Raw genomic sequence first — 13967 nt, forward strand, 5'->3', positions numbered from 1 at the left:
TACCAAGCAATCTAACACACCTTAGTAAAACAATTCATATTACAAATATACTAAACACAAAAGCAAACACCACTACAATTTCTCAGACATTTCAACCAAACAATTAAACTTTAATAACATCCTTAAGTACTCTTGAAAAATTAAAATTATTTTTAAAAGGTTTATTGGGGGTGTGTGGTTTTATTTGGATATTGGTTTTTTAATTGTTAGAGGCTAGATGATTTAAAAAATGGGACTTTTATAAGAATTGAATCAGCTGAGAAGGTGGCACTCTGCAAACAGAACTGACTGAAAATGAACAGGACAGAAATCACTAACTCTGAAAGTTTTATTTGCTATCAAATACAACCCACACACCCAGCCCCACACAATCCCAATCCCATTGCTCCAAATTGGGATCCCACTTCTCCCAGTCCCCTTCTAACCCCATCTCACCCTGGTGGCTGTGGAATGGAGAGTTTAGCATGGGATTGAGGTTTTTTGAGGAGGGAACAAGGAATTTGAGGTAGGATTGAGCCTTTTTGGGTTAAAATTCAGTTATTTTCAGTGGAATTTGAGTGGTTTTGAGGTGACAGATTCATCCCTCTTGGCTTTTGGAGTGGAAACACATGGAGAAGAGAAAAAAATTCAGGCCAAACCAAAGGACAAGCAGGCAGGTGTGTTCCCAACATGGATCACAGGGAATGTGAGTGACCAGGGCTGTGCCCAAAGTGCCTCCTCCAGTGGGGGATGGAGCTGCAGCAGCGCACGAAGCTCTTCCCGCACTCGGGGCACTCGCAGGGCTTCCCTTACCGGTGCCTCCGTTGGTGTTGGGTCAAGTGAGAGCTGCAGGAGAAGCTCTTCCCACACTGGGGACACTCGTAGGGCCTCTCCCCAGTGTGGATGCGCCGGTGGGTGACGAGGGTGGAGTTCTGCTGGAATCCCTTCCCACAGTCGGGGCAGCAGAATGGCCTCTCCTCTGTGTGAATCCGATAGTGCCGGAGGAGATGGGAGCTGGTCTGAAACCTCTTCCTGCATTTATCACACTCGTAGGGCCTCTCCCCTGTGTGGATGCGCTGGTGCTTGATGAGGTCAGAGTTGCGCTTGAATCCCTTCCCACAGTCGGGGCATTGGAAGGGCCTCTCCTCTGTGTGACTCTGATAGTGCAGGAGAAGATCAGAGCTGGTCTGAAACCTCTTCCCACACTTGGAACACTCATAGGGCCTCTCCCCAGTGTGGGTCCTCTGGTGCCTGATCAGGCTGGAGCTGCAGCTGAAGCTCTTCCCACACTCCCCACACTCATAGGGCCGTTCCCCAGTGTGGGTCCTCTGGTGCCTGATCAGCTCGGAGTTCCACCTGAAGCTCTTCCCACACTCCACGCACGTGTGGGGCTTCTCCCCATCATGGAGCTGCTCATGGAGCACCAGCTCCGAGCTCTGGCTCCATCTCCGGCCGCCTTCCCGGCCCAGGCTGCCTCTTTCCCCCTCACATCCCCGCCATCTGCGTTTGCAGCCCCTCCTCGTGCGGCATCTCCGGGCCTTTTCCTCCCCGTTGGCTTCCTGCGCCGTGGAGCCGCTCAAAACGGCCTCTGCCACCAGGTTCTGCCGCGGGCATTTGTCCTCCCTGCTCTCCATGCTCAGCTCCTGCTCTGGGCGATGAGGGACAAGGACAGCATGGGATTTGCCTCCGTGCCACAGGCAAGGGCAACGAGATCCCCCCAGGCCGTCTCTGGGGACGCACTGCCCCCTCTTGGCTCTCCCCATTTCGGGATGCCGGGGCTCTTTGGGCTCCCGGGCTCCCTTCTCCCCTCATTCTCTGCTCTGCGCTGCAGCGGCTCCAAGGAGTCCCCCCTGCCCCTCTCCAGGCTCTTGAGGCTCCCGCCAATGGCGGCGCTCCCCCCTCTCTGGCCTCCCCACTTTGGCCTCCTGGGGGACACAGGGCTCTGCTCCTCCAGGCTGCCTCTGCCGGCAGCCGCCACCGCCACCCCCCGATGTCCCCCCGAGGGGCCTTTTCCGCTCAGCCTTGGACTTCTTCATTCTCCAAACATCCCCCCAAAAACCCAACCCAGGGACCCCCCGGGATATCCGGGCCGGGCTCCCCCTCCCCGCTCACCTGCGCCATGGGGGGGGCGATGATCCCACAGGTGGGGGCTGCGAATTCAGGCAGGGATCGAGACCGCGTGGCTCCCGCAGCTCAGCCTTGATCTGCCTTTGTCCCTCCTCTTCCTCCCGCTCCTCCTCTGTCCTATCTCCACCTCCCTGTCCTCCTCCCTCCTAACCCCACCTCCTTCACTGCTCTTTCTCCTCCCGCTCCTCCTCTTCCATCCCCCTCCTCCTCCTCCTCCTCTGTCTTATCCCCGCCTCCTGCTCCTCTTCCATCCCGCCCCTTCCATTCCTTCTCCTCCTCCTCCCCCTCCATCCCTGCCCTTCCCTCCCTCCTCCTCCTCCCCCAGCAGCAGCCACACCCTCGGTGCCCCGTTCCCGCAGCCCTCGCAGCCCGCGGCAGCAGCGGCCATGGAGCCGGGCCAGGTCGGCATGGGCAGCGCGGGGCTCTCGGCTGCTCCCAGCCGCTGCGGGCGGGGGGAACCCGGCCCGGGCCAAAGGAGAGGTAGACTGGGCAAACTGGGGGCAGATCACAAAGCTAAGGATGCAGCAGAAAATGGAGCTGAAAGAGTTATGTTAATATTAACTCCAAACGAGGAAAAACTGGAAATTCCAAAGTTTAGGGAAGCCGAGAAAAAAGAATTAAACAAGATAGGAAATGAACAAGATAAATCAGGGAAATAGAAACTTCTACATGGAAGACAATTACTTAATAAAATGTGCTTACTAGGAAAAGATTAGAAGACGTGCATCAGAAACCCCACTGGCGTACTCAAGCTTTGTGTGATCATTTTTTAAGGAATTTTGGGTGCACTGGGATTTTTGGTGTAGCAAAGCAAGTCACTGAAAGATGCTTAATTTGCCAAAGGATAAATAAAAAGGTGATGGGAAAAACAACATTAGGAGGTCATGAGTTAGCTCGTCGACCATTTCAAAATATCCAAGCATTGGATTTGTTAGGTTCTGGATTTATTTGTAAAAAAACCCATTTAATCTAGAAGAAAGAGAAGATGCCATATGTTAGACAGGAGATTTTAGGAGAATAAAAATCTTTGAAGTATCAGAAACACCCGAGGAAAAAACCAAGAAAATAAAAAGGGGAAATGAAAGGGAGGGGAACAAGAGGAAAAGTCAGAAAGAGAGTGGGATCCTCTGCAGCTCTTGCCCCCTCCGTTGGCGGCCGAGGCGCCTGTCCCGGGTCCCGCCTCGCTGCCCGCCTCAGCTCCGCCTGCCCCGGTTTCCATCCCAGGTGCGGGCTCACTGCCCAGGGCAGCTCCACCTGCCCCGGCGCTGGCGGTGAATTTGTGTGCCCTGGCCCCACTGCCCGGCCCGCGGCCGCTCTGCCGGCCATGCTGGGCAAGATGGGGTTGCTCTGTCCTGCCGCGTGGGCCGAGGTCACCGCGCCGACCGCACCGAGGGCGGGTCCCAGCCATCCCATCCCCGGCTGCCCTGCCCGTGCCAGCTGCGCTGGGCAGCGCCGCTGCTGCTGCCGGGGTCTCCCACCTGCCTTTTCTCTGCCGGGAGCTGCCGGATCAGCCGCCAGAAGCCATGTGGGGGCTGCCCACGCTCCGGCTCGGCCTCCACGGGAAGATCCCCCTCTGGCCATTCCGGCAGCACACCCTGCCCACACTCCCACCGAGCCTCGGCGGGATATCCTCCCCTGACCCCTCCTGCTCTGAGTTACGTCCCCTTGGTAACCACAGCTCCTGCTGTTCAGGGAAAATCCCTCTCTCTACAGGAAGCACCTTATCGAAACACTAGGAGCTCAGTTAAAAGGCAGCCCTCTCCAAATTCTTTCTCAAAACACGGGAGAAAGGCTACAGAAGGTAAAAAAGTGAAAGAGTTAGATGAAGGGATTGCTCTATTGCCGTTCAGAGAGGTTCCCATGGCAGGGATGCGCTGCCCCGCCCCGCGGGAGCCACCGGCGCCCCTGCCGGCCGTGCCCGGAACTGCACCCAAGGGGAAAGCGCCGCGGCCGAAAGGCCGGGACCGGCTCCGGGCTCTGTTTGTTGGCACTGCCGGAGCTGTTGATACACACTACTATTATTATATTATACACACTAGTAAAGAACCGTTATTCCTAATCCTATATCTTTGCCTGAGAGCCCCTTGATTTCACTATCCTAAAAATTAAGAGGGAGGGGGTTTGCATTCTCCATTCCAAGAGAGGCTTTTTCTGCCTTCCCAAGCAGACACCTGTCTTGTAAAGCAAGACAAGCACCCGCAGGCACTGAGGGGGGCTGCAGGAGGGGCAGAAGAAGGCCCTGCAGCACTTGGGCACAAAGGCCCAGCAGGGGAATGCAAGAAGGGAGCAGCAAAAGGCCAAGCTGAAGGCAAAGGCCAGGGCAGAGCTCCTACAGCCCCTGAGGGATCAGCCCCAGGGCCCAAGGGGGCCCCAGCACCCAGGGCACGGCTCGGCCACAAGCACCCGGCAGAGGCATTGCCCTCCTCGGCAGGGCACAGCCCACCCAAACAGCCCCTGGCAAGGAATCAGGGCTCCGGCTGCAGGGCACAAGGACACTGCAAGCAGAGACAGCAGCACCCTCAGGACCAGCAAGTCCAGCCCGTGATGGACATGGATTGGCAGGGCTGTCACAGCTCCCATCACACCAGGGACCCTCCACACTGGAGCCCTTGAGAACATTCAGGTGGGTCTGCATTGAGAGGAGGCATTTCCTGATGGACACAGGGGCCTCTCAATCTGCTCTGAATCTTAGACCTAAAGGGGAAAATAGTAAAGGAATATTTTAATTTTTAAGGGAATGAGAGGGAAAGATGAGCAGGTATGATTTGTTCAACCACTATTAGAAGCTGTGGGGGATAGGTTTGAAATAAATGAATTTCTTTTTCTTCTTCCTGTGATTGTAATTAACTAGAAAGGAATTTGAGAGCTGGATTTTAATACTGTAAAAAGGGATACAGAGGCCAGTTCTGTTGTACCTCTGTGTCAAAAGTCTGACAAGGCCTATGCTGAAGTGAACCCAGAAGTGTGGGCAGCCCCAGGGAAATACAGAAAATTAGATATGGAGCCTCTACAAATTAAAGCAACCAGGACAAGCACTACCCTGTTCCAAGAGAGGGAACGAAGGGCTCACAGCCTGGTATTGAGTCCCTGTTAAAGGCAGGGCTTTTGGAGCCAAGGGTGTCTCCCTACAACACTCCTATCTTGCCAGTCAACAAACTGGATGGATGGACACAAGGAGGAAACACAGAATTTTCAAGTATTAAAATTAAGATTAACTGAGGCGGCTGCCCTGGCCCTTCCAGACAGGGAAAAAGAATTTGAATTATAGGTGGACGTTAAACAGGGTCTTGCCAAAGGAATTCTTGTGCTAAAATGTTTAACCCAGTGCCTAGAGAGCAGCCTCATTGTCTGCAGAATTGTGCAGCCACAGCTTCCGTGGGAGCAGAGGCCTGAAAACTGATGACAACAGGAGGATCTCCTAGAGTTCAAGTCTGGCATCAAGTTAAAGCTTTGACAACCAAAAGAGCCTCTAAATGGATGAGCAGGGCTCGGTGATTACAGTATGAAACTTGTTCAGTGGCACAGGAGGATTCAGAACTGAGGACAGGGCAAGGGTTTAACCCAGCCTCCTGTTTGAACAGCCTGGAGAGGGGCTGGCAAGGAACCCAGGACTGCACTCAAGGGACAGAGCTCCCGAGCCAGGCTGGGAGAGATTGATGGGACATTCCCTGGCCTGAGGGAGACAATGTGTTTGTGGATGGCTCTGCAAGGGCAGCAGAAGGGAAACGAGCTACAAGACAGGCTGTTATTAAGGAAGGGGAATCAGACAAAGCGCAGGTCACCGCCCCATGCTCAGCTCAACCCAAGGAGCTGTGGGTGCTTGTAAGAGCCTGGCACTGAAATGCCCTGAGCAGGAAGGCTTCAATATCTTCTGCTGACACCATGGCACCTAACAGGGGGGCAAAAGCAATTCTGACTGCTTCAGCAAGCACTGGATCACTTATTAACCTATTTCTAAAAGAAATAATTCAAAGATAATGGATTGTGGAAGCAATAGATTCAGATGGGGAACTCATTTTACAGGAAAGACCCTTCAGGGGGTTATGGCAGCTTTAGGAATACAATGGGACCTCCATAACCCCTGGCAAGCCCAGAGCTCGGGTTGGGTAGAAAGAATGAATGGGGAAATAAAGAAACACCTTTGGAAGCCGGAGATGGAAACCAAGATGCCATGGGTACAGCTTTTGCCATTGGCCTTGGCAAGAAAAAGAGCCAGACCCAAGGCAGATATTCAATTATCTCCCTTGGAATTCATGTCTGGAATTCCTTACCTGGGCAATTCTCCACCTAGTGCAGGGTGGAAATAAGGGATGTAAATGTAAGGCAGGCTGTAGCCAGAATCCTGTCTCCTGTGGAATCTCTCCCCCAGGAAGCTGGGCTGGCACAGAGCCTGCCCTGGGACTTTGCTGTTGCCAACACCCAGCCAGGCCATCGGCTCCTGCCTAAGGAGTGCAAAGCAGCACCACTGGTGGCCAAGGGGCCCACGCCAAGTGTCCCTGAGGCCAGAAACAGCCGCCAGCACAGCTGAGCACGGGGGGACCCCTCAGCCTGGCCTCAGGGGCTCTGAAGCCCCGGAGATTTGCACTTCCCGCCTGCAGCAGGACCATGGGAGCCGCCCCTGAGCCTGCCCTGAAGGCAACGCAGCAGCAGCCAGGGCTCCAGAGCGGGCCAAGCCCCTGGGCCTGCCCACAGATCCTCTGCTCAAACCCTCGGGAATCCTGGCCACCCTCCCCTGGCACCTCCAGCCACTGCGGCCAAGCCTCGCTGCCGCTGCTGCAGCTCCAGCGCTGGCTGGGCCTGCACTGCCACAGCTGCTGGGGAGCACCGCGGCACAATTCCACCCTGGGGCTCACTCACACCCACACTCTGGGCTGCCTGCGACTGCACTGCTGCAAAATGTACCCATCCTGCTTCTTTTAAATCTTATTTCTCTGCTCTGAAAGGTTTCTCTACTCAAAGGTTTGCCTTTGGGAAAGAAATTTTAAAGGTTTTATTTAAGGGGTTCCCAGTCTGTTCGGATGTTAAACTCATCTCCACCACTCAATGGAGACGAGTTTAACATCCGAACAGACTGGGAATAGCCCAAAAGACACCCACAGAGATAAGGACCAGCAACAAAACATCAACGCCCCGCAGCAAACAGCAACCAACAGCTACCCCAGACACTGCCCCCGCACAGCTGGAGACACCTGGTCTGGAAAAGGCTGAGAAGGAAATCCAGGAGTGTGGGCGGAATTCACAGCAGAGGGGAAGAAATCCGAGTCTAATAGGAAACCAAACACTAAAAACTTACACGACTTGGAAGCAATGAACATTAAAGCAGTGGATTTAGATTGGTTCAGACTAGGTAAATTTTAGGAAAAATCGAGTAAAACTGACATGTCATGGAATGATTTTTTCTGCACAGCCGGGCTATGTGTGGATGAAAGTATTTCTGTTGCACATCCTGGCCAGAACCAAGCAATGCCTTGACTCTCTCACACTAAAGAGATTCTTGGAGAGTTTTTGTTTTCCCTACAGTTTCAGTGATAAGATTACAACATGAGAAACATTTTTTATAATAATCCTACTTTATATTGTCAGGTAGGTTTGGGACAGAAGGGTGAGAATCAATTTTTGGTCAGGGTTTTTCCATGTTCGCCTTTATGTTGCATTTTGCAAAATTGAAGAGCTTTAACCGTGATACTTTTAACTCTTAAATAGTTAATACTTTTTTTAAAAAAGGCAGATTCCGGGGGGCCACATGTGACTCACCAGATGGCAGCCCTGGAAGAGAAGCTTTGGTTCTAGTCAGCCAGGAGAGGAGCTTTAGGAATGCAAATGAACCCTGCCGGGCAAAGCCTGGCCAATGTACCTGGGTCTCTTGCCTGGGGCAGGAATTGGGCTGGTTCCCCCTGCCCCTCACCCCGAGCTCTGCCTGCTTGCACTGATGGAATTTGCACAGCTCAAGGCAGAGCCCGGGGTGAGGATATCTGACCCTGCGACAGAAACGGGTGAAGCTGCAAAGGGAAACAGCAAATGGAGAATGTTGGGAAAACTTCACTATAAATAAATGGGGGGAATCATCCCTCTGCCCACTCCAACGTGTGCTGTCACTGTCTATGTTATATAGGGTGGATTAGAGCACTGAGATGTTCTTGCTACCACAAGTTCTGGGAAATCAGTTGGGAATCCAAGTATTTGATGATTTAATTAGAGACAAATGGTCAATTGATGCAGCCCTGGCTGGAGAGAGCGGCCAAAAATGGGGAGAAGATGAACGGCCAGCAGAACAAATCCTACAACACCATGGACCAGCCCCTGGGAACCCAAACCAATTCATATCAGGAGCCACAGAACCCATTCCTCATTTCAATGGCACCATTAGATTACAAGCTGCCCTCGGAATAACCAACCAGACAGCTCCAGCTCCTGACCTTCCTGCTGAGCAATCCACTGAAATGAGGAACACAACATTTCACCATGGGATGGGATCAGATCATCTGTTAGCAGAGAAAAGAGGAGTTTGTGGAAAATCAAATGACTCCAACTGGTCTTGGCAAATAGATGACAAAGCAAAAGTGGTGAAACAGATAACAAAGGAAACAAAAAAGCAGCTCATGTACCAGTCCAAACGTGGAAAGGATGGGAATGGGACATGGTTTTGTGGTTCCCTGGCAGACCATGGGTTAAACGAATGCTGCTTCTGCTCTGATGTGCTACAGCACCTCTCACCTTTTTACCATGCTCCGCACCTTGAGAGTGCAGCTCATTCAGCAGCTGAGCGAGGGGCCAGGGACTTGTAGATAAGGAAGTAATGGGCGAAACCACCAGCTTCAATAAATGTTATTAATTAACATGGACTGCTGCTCACAGAAAGTCCCGCTAAATTCCTGAACGTCGAGAACAAAAAAGACTTAACAGAGCCGTGAATATCGGCTGTTCTACAAAAGTGGGGGTGCACATTAACGAGGACGTGCAGTTGGCAGATGGGGAGGTCTGAACCTTCCAAGTACCTCAGCCAGTGGGCAAAGGGAGAGGGAGATGAGCCGGGAAAATGAGGATAAAAAGGAGGCTGCGAACTACAACAATGGCAGCGAGCGCACGGCAAATGCCCCACGGCCTCTCCCTCTGCTCAGCAATAAAGTCACTTGTACAGGACTCCTCTGTCTCCTCGGGGCACGGAAACCTCCGGCCACGTGAATTTCCCCGCACAGCCCCGGGCACGGGGCAGCCGCCTCTGTCCCAGCCACAGGAACCGGGCCGAGCCAGCGCTGCTCCGGCAGCGGCTCCTGCCGAGGCAGCGGCCGCAAGGAGACCGCGGGCAGCCGCTCCCGCAGCGCCCTCACGGCAGCGGCACCACGGGCCGGACACGGCACAAGGAACCCGCCTGAGCCCCCTGCCGCCCCCGAGGCCCGCAGCGAGCCCCGAGCCCCCGCACAACCCAGCGCGCCTCCCACCTGCGCTGCGGCCGCCTCCCAGCTCCGCCGCCGCCTCACCGGTGGCTCCCGGTCGCTCCCAATATGGTCCAAATCACTCCCGGTAGGATCCCAGTTGCCCCCGACACGGTCCCAGCGGCTCCCAGTCATGCCCTGTATGGTTCCTTTCGCTCTCAGTCCCTCTCAGTAAGAGCCCAGTGTGGCCCCAGGCACTTCCAGGATGAGCCCGGTCACACCTTACCCGATGCCATTTGCCCCCGCGGTGGTCCCAGTTGCTGCCAGTATAAGTCCAGTCACCTCCAGTTTGATCCCAGTTACTCCCAGACACTCCCAGTACTATGCCAGTCACTCCAAGTGTCACCCCATCAGTCCCAGTATGATCCCAGTATGACCCCAGCATGGGGCAGCTGCTCCCAGTATGATCCCAGTTGCTCCCTGCATTATTCCAGTTTCTCTTCTTCACCCCTACTACAGATCTGATCACTCCCAGTATGATTCCAGTCAGTCCCAGGATGATCCAAACCATTCCCAGTCCCTCCCAGTCCAATCTCAATTGTCCCCTGCATGTTCCCAGTAGCCCTCAGTGTGGTCCCAGTATATCCCAGTATGATCTCTGCTGCCTCAGTTCTGCTCGCAGTGGGTTCTTTTCCCAGTCTGTCCCAGTCCATTCCAGTCTGTCCCAGTCTCTCTCCAGCAGCTGCTGCCCACCCCCCCCTCCCAACCCCATTCCCGGGCACTGGGACCCCCCCTGCACCCCCTTATCCTGCACCAACACCCCCCTGCACCCCCTTTCCCGGGTATCCTCCTCTCCCAGCCCCTGGATCCCCCATTTCCGTGAGCCCAGGGAGCCCCGGGCCCCCATTCCCGGCCAGCCCGGGGCACCTCAGCCCCAGCCTCCCTTTGCTGGGAAACCCGGCCTGGGCACGGGGCTCTGCGGCCGCTCTGGGATTTATGATCCCCCAAAGGAAAGGGAGAGAACAGCAGAGAGAGAGCGAGAGAGAAGGAGATTGGGAATCAGGGATCGGGTCCCAGCGCCCAGCCCTGCTCCGCCGGGGGTGGGACCCGCACCCGCAGCAAAAATTGGCTCCGCTGCTCCCGCTGCTTGCCCGGCTTTGGGCCGAGCCCAGCGGGGTCCGGGCAGAGTTTGAGCGCAGGGCCGGGAGTTCAGCAGAGCCCGGCCCGGGGGTCCCGCAGGGCGCGGCCCTGGAGGGTCCCAGACGGATCCCCGAGGGATCCAGAGGGGTGCCAGGAGGGGATCCAGGTGAATTCCCTGGAATTCGCCCTTTCCCCCTCCCCCCGCGCTCCCTCGGGCACTTTGGCTTTCGCGTCTCTGCAGCCGCGATCGGGGACGGCTGCGATGGCCCCAGCGCTGGGGCTGGGGGTGCTCCGGGGGCTCCTGGGGCTCCTGGGGGACCCGGGGGCCGCGACCAAAGGTGAGTGGGACCCCCCGAAACCGGGACCCCCCTGAACCGCAATTCCCGGGCACCGGGACCCCCTTGATCTTCCATTCCCGGGCAGGGGAACCCTCCTGAACCCCCATTTTGGGTCATGCCACCCCCCCTCACTCCACTTCCCCAGCACCGGGACCCCCCTGTACCCCCTCATCTGGCACCGAGATCCCCTGAACCCCCATTTCTGTTCACCGGGACCCCCCTGAACCGCAATTCCTGGGCCCCGGGAACTCCCTAAACCTCCATTCCCGGGTACCGGGACTCCCCTGAACCCCCATTTTCGGTCCTGTGACCCCCTCAGCACCCTTTTTCAGCACCGGGATCCCCCTGAACCCCCATTCCTGAGCACGCGGACCCCCTTGAGCGCCCATTTCTGGGCACAGGGACCCCCCTGTACCCCCTTGCCCAGCCTTGGCACCGCCCTGTACCCCCTCATGTGGCCCCAGGACCCCCCTGAATCCCCATTTCTGGTCACCGACGCCCCCGGAACCGCAATTCCCGGCCACCGGGACCCCCTTGAATCCCAAATTCCTGGAAGGAAACTCCCCCCGAACCCGCATTCCCCGGCACGGGAACCCCCTGAACCCCAATTTTTGGGCACTGGGACCCCCTGCCCCCCCTAATCCGGGCCTAGGATCCCCCCGCACCCCCGTCAGTGCTCTGGGACGCCCTGCACGCCCATTCCCGGCCACCTCGTCCTTCCCAGACCCCAGACCCGCCCTTTTCCTCGGCTTTTGGACCCCCAGATCTCCCAAATTTCGGCGTCCCCCCAGTTCTTCATTCCCGGCGCTTCCTGGAAGGGGTTCCAGGGGATCCCGGAGGGTCCCCTGGGGTTCCAGGGGGTCAAGAGACCCCCCTTGAACGTTCATTTTGGGGCACTGGGACCCCCCTGTACCCCCTTCCTCAGCCCCGATAACCCCTGCACCCCCTTATCTGCAGCCTGGAACCCCCTGAGCCCCCATTCCCGGGCAGGGAAACCGCCCTGAACCCCAATTTCTGGGCACCGGGATCCACTACATCCCCTTACCCGGCACCGGGACCCCCTGAACCTCAATTTTCAGGCACCAGGACCCCTTGAACCCCGGAACTCGGGAATGAAACCCCCCGGAACCCCATTCCTGGGCACCGGGACCCCAGTGCATCCCGTTATCTGGCCCTGGGACCCCCTGCACCCCTTTTCCCAGCACCAGATCCCAGCCAGGCCATTATCTGGCACCGGCACCCCTGAACCCCCCATTCCTGGGCACCGGGACCCCACTGCATCCCCTTATACAGCACCAGGACCCCCTGAACCCCCATTCCACTGCACCAGGACCCCCGTGCACCCCCATATCTGAGACTGGAACCCTCCCAAACCCTCCGTTCTCAGGCACAGGGACCCCCCCTGCACCCCCTTATCCAGCACGGGGACCCTCCTGCACCCCCTCATGCAGCACCAATGCCCCCCCCGCACCCCCTTTCCCGGCCCTCCCCCTCTCAGACACCCCAGCCCCCGCTTTTCCTTGACCCCAGCACCCCCTGGACCCCCACTCTTGCCTTCCACAGCCCCCACCCACCACCTTCCTCAACACCGGGGCCCGTGCACCCCCTTTCCTGGGCACAGGGACCCCCTGGACACCCCATTGTTATAAAATTGACTCAAAACGAGTAATTTCCAATCAAAGAATTTATTAATTATTGAAGCAGTTATACTACGTAAGCAAAGGCTCAGTGCTGGGCGACAGGGGAGTCTCCGCTCCACTACTGCCGCCCCAACTAGTTTCTGATTCAGTCCTTTTATCCTCTCTATCCTTCAGGACTCCATGTTATCTCGGAGTTCTCTGCGCCTGCGCTGGTTGTTGCTAGGGGGTCATCCTTCTGTCTCCTGGTGGTCGGTGATAAAAGGCTGCGGAGTCTTCCTCAGCCGCGTCTTCTTCACCCTATGTCCTTATTTGGTGACTTCTCTGTGGAAAATTACCAAAATCTTATGATTAATGTAATATGTGCCCTATCAAGTTTAAGCAAGCAAATATCCTGCCTTGCAGACTGTTTATCTGCCCCTGCCCCTTCCCCAGCTTTTCCCTGGTCATTATCTCTGTGAGTTATCTGCTTGTACCATTTGTCAGCGGGAAAGGTCTCCCTGCTGGGTGTTTATCTGCCCCTGCCCTTTCCCCAGCCTTTCCCTGGTCGTTATTTCTGTGAGTTATCTGTTTGTACCATTTGCTGGGTGGGACTATGTGTGGGCTCCTGCAACCCCTTCCCTGGTATCCTTGTGGCTCATATCTCATGAAGTAGTACAGAAATAGTCAGCAGACAACTCTTGTAACACACTGGTCTCTTTTTCATGATGAACAAAATGTAGTCCCTCATCTCACCGTCCTGTCCTTGTCCTTCCTCACCCAGAGCAGGAGCTGAGCATGGAGAGCAGGGAGGACAAATGCCCGCGGCAGAACCTGGTGGCAGAGGCCGTTTTGAGCGGCTCCACGGTGCAGGAAGCCAACGGGGAGGAAAAGGCCCGGAGATGCCGCACGAGGAGGGGCTGCAAACGCAGATGGCGGGGATGTGAGGGGGAAAGAGCCAGCCTGGGCCGGGAAGGCGGCCGGAGATGGAGCCAGAGCTCGGAGCTGGTGCTCCATGAGCAGCTCCATGATGGGGAGAAGCCCCACACGTGCGTGGAGTGTGGGAAGAGCTTCAGGTGGAACTCCGAGCTGATCAAGCACCAGAGGACCCACACTGGGGAACGGCCCTACGAGTGTGGGGAGTGTGGACAGAGTTTCAGGAGGAGCTCTGACCTTATCCAGCACCAGAGGACCCACACTGGGGAACGGCCCTACGAATGTGGGGAGTGTGGGAAGACCTTCAGCCAGAGCTCCCACCTTAACTCGCACCAGAGGATCCACACTGGGGAGAGGCCCTACGAGTGCTCCGATTGTGGGAAAAGGTTTCAGACCAGGTTCCATCTTCTCCAGCACTATCAGAGTCACACAGAGGAGAGGCCCTTCCAATGCCTCGA

At 56.1% G+C, this 13967-nt stretch overlaps 1 protein-coding gene across 1 annotated transcript in view; it reads right to left on the reverse strand.

The window, feature by feature from the left end:
- Positions 1-314: 314 nt before the first annotated feature.
- Positions 315-13967, reverse strand: part of LOC143696050 (uncharacterized) — a 78189-nt gene continuing 64536 nt past the window's right edge. Inside the window, exon 4 of the mRNA XM_077191256.1 lies at positions 315-1406. Within this exon, the coding sequence (XP_077047371.1) occupies positions 789-1406 (618 nt within the window). The 3' untranslated portion in view covers positions 315-788. The remainder of the gene's footprint in view (positions 1407-13967) is intronic.

The sequence above is a fragment of the Agelaius phoeniceus genome, chromosome 28 (assembly GCF_051311805.1).
Source record: "Agelaius phoeniceus isolate bAgePho1 chromosome 28, bAgePho1.hap1, whole genome shotgun sequence".
In the NCBI taxonomy this organism is placed as follows: Eukaryota; Metazoa; Chordata; class Aves; order Passeriformes; family Icteridae; genus Agelaius; species Agelaius phoeniceus.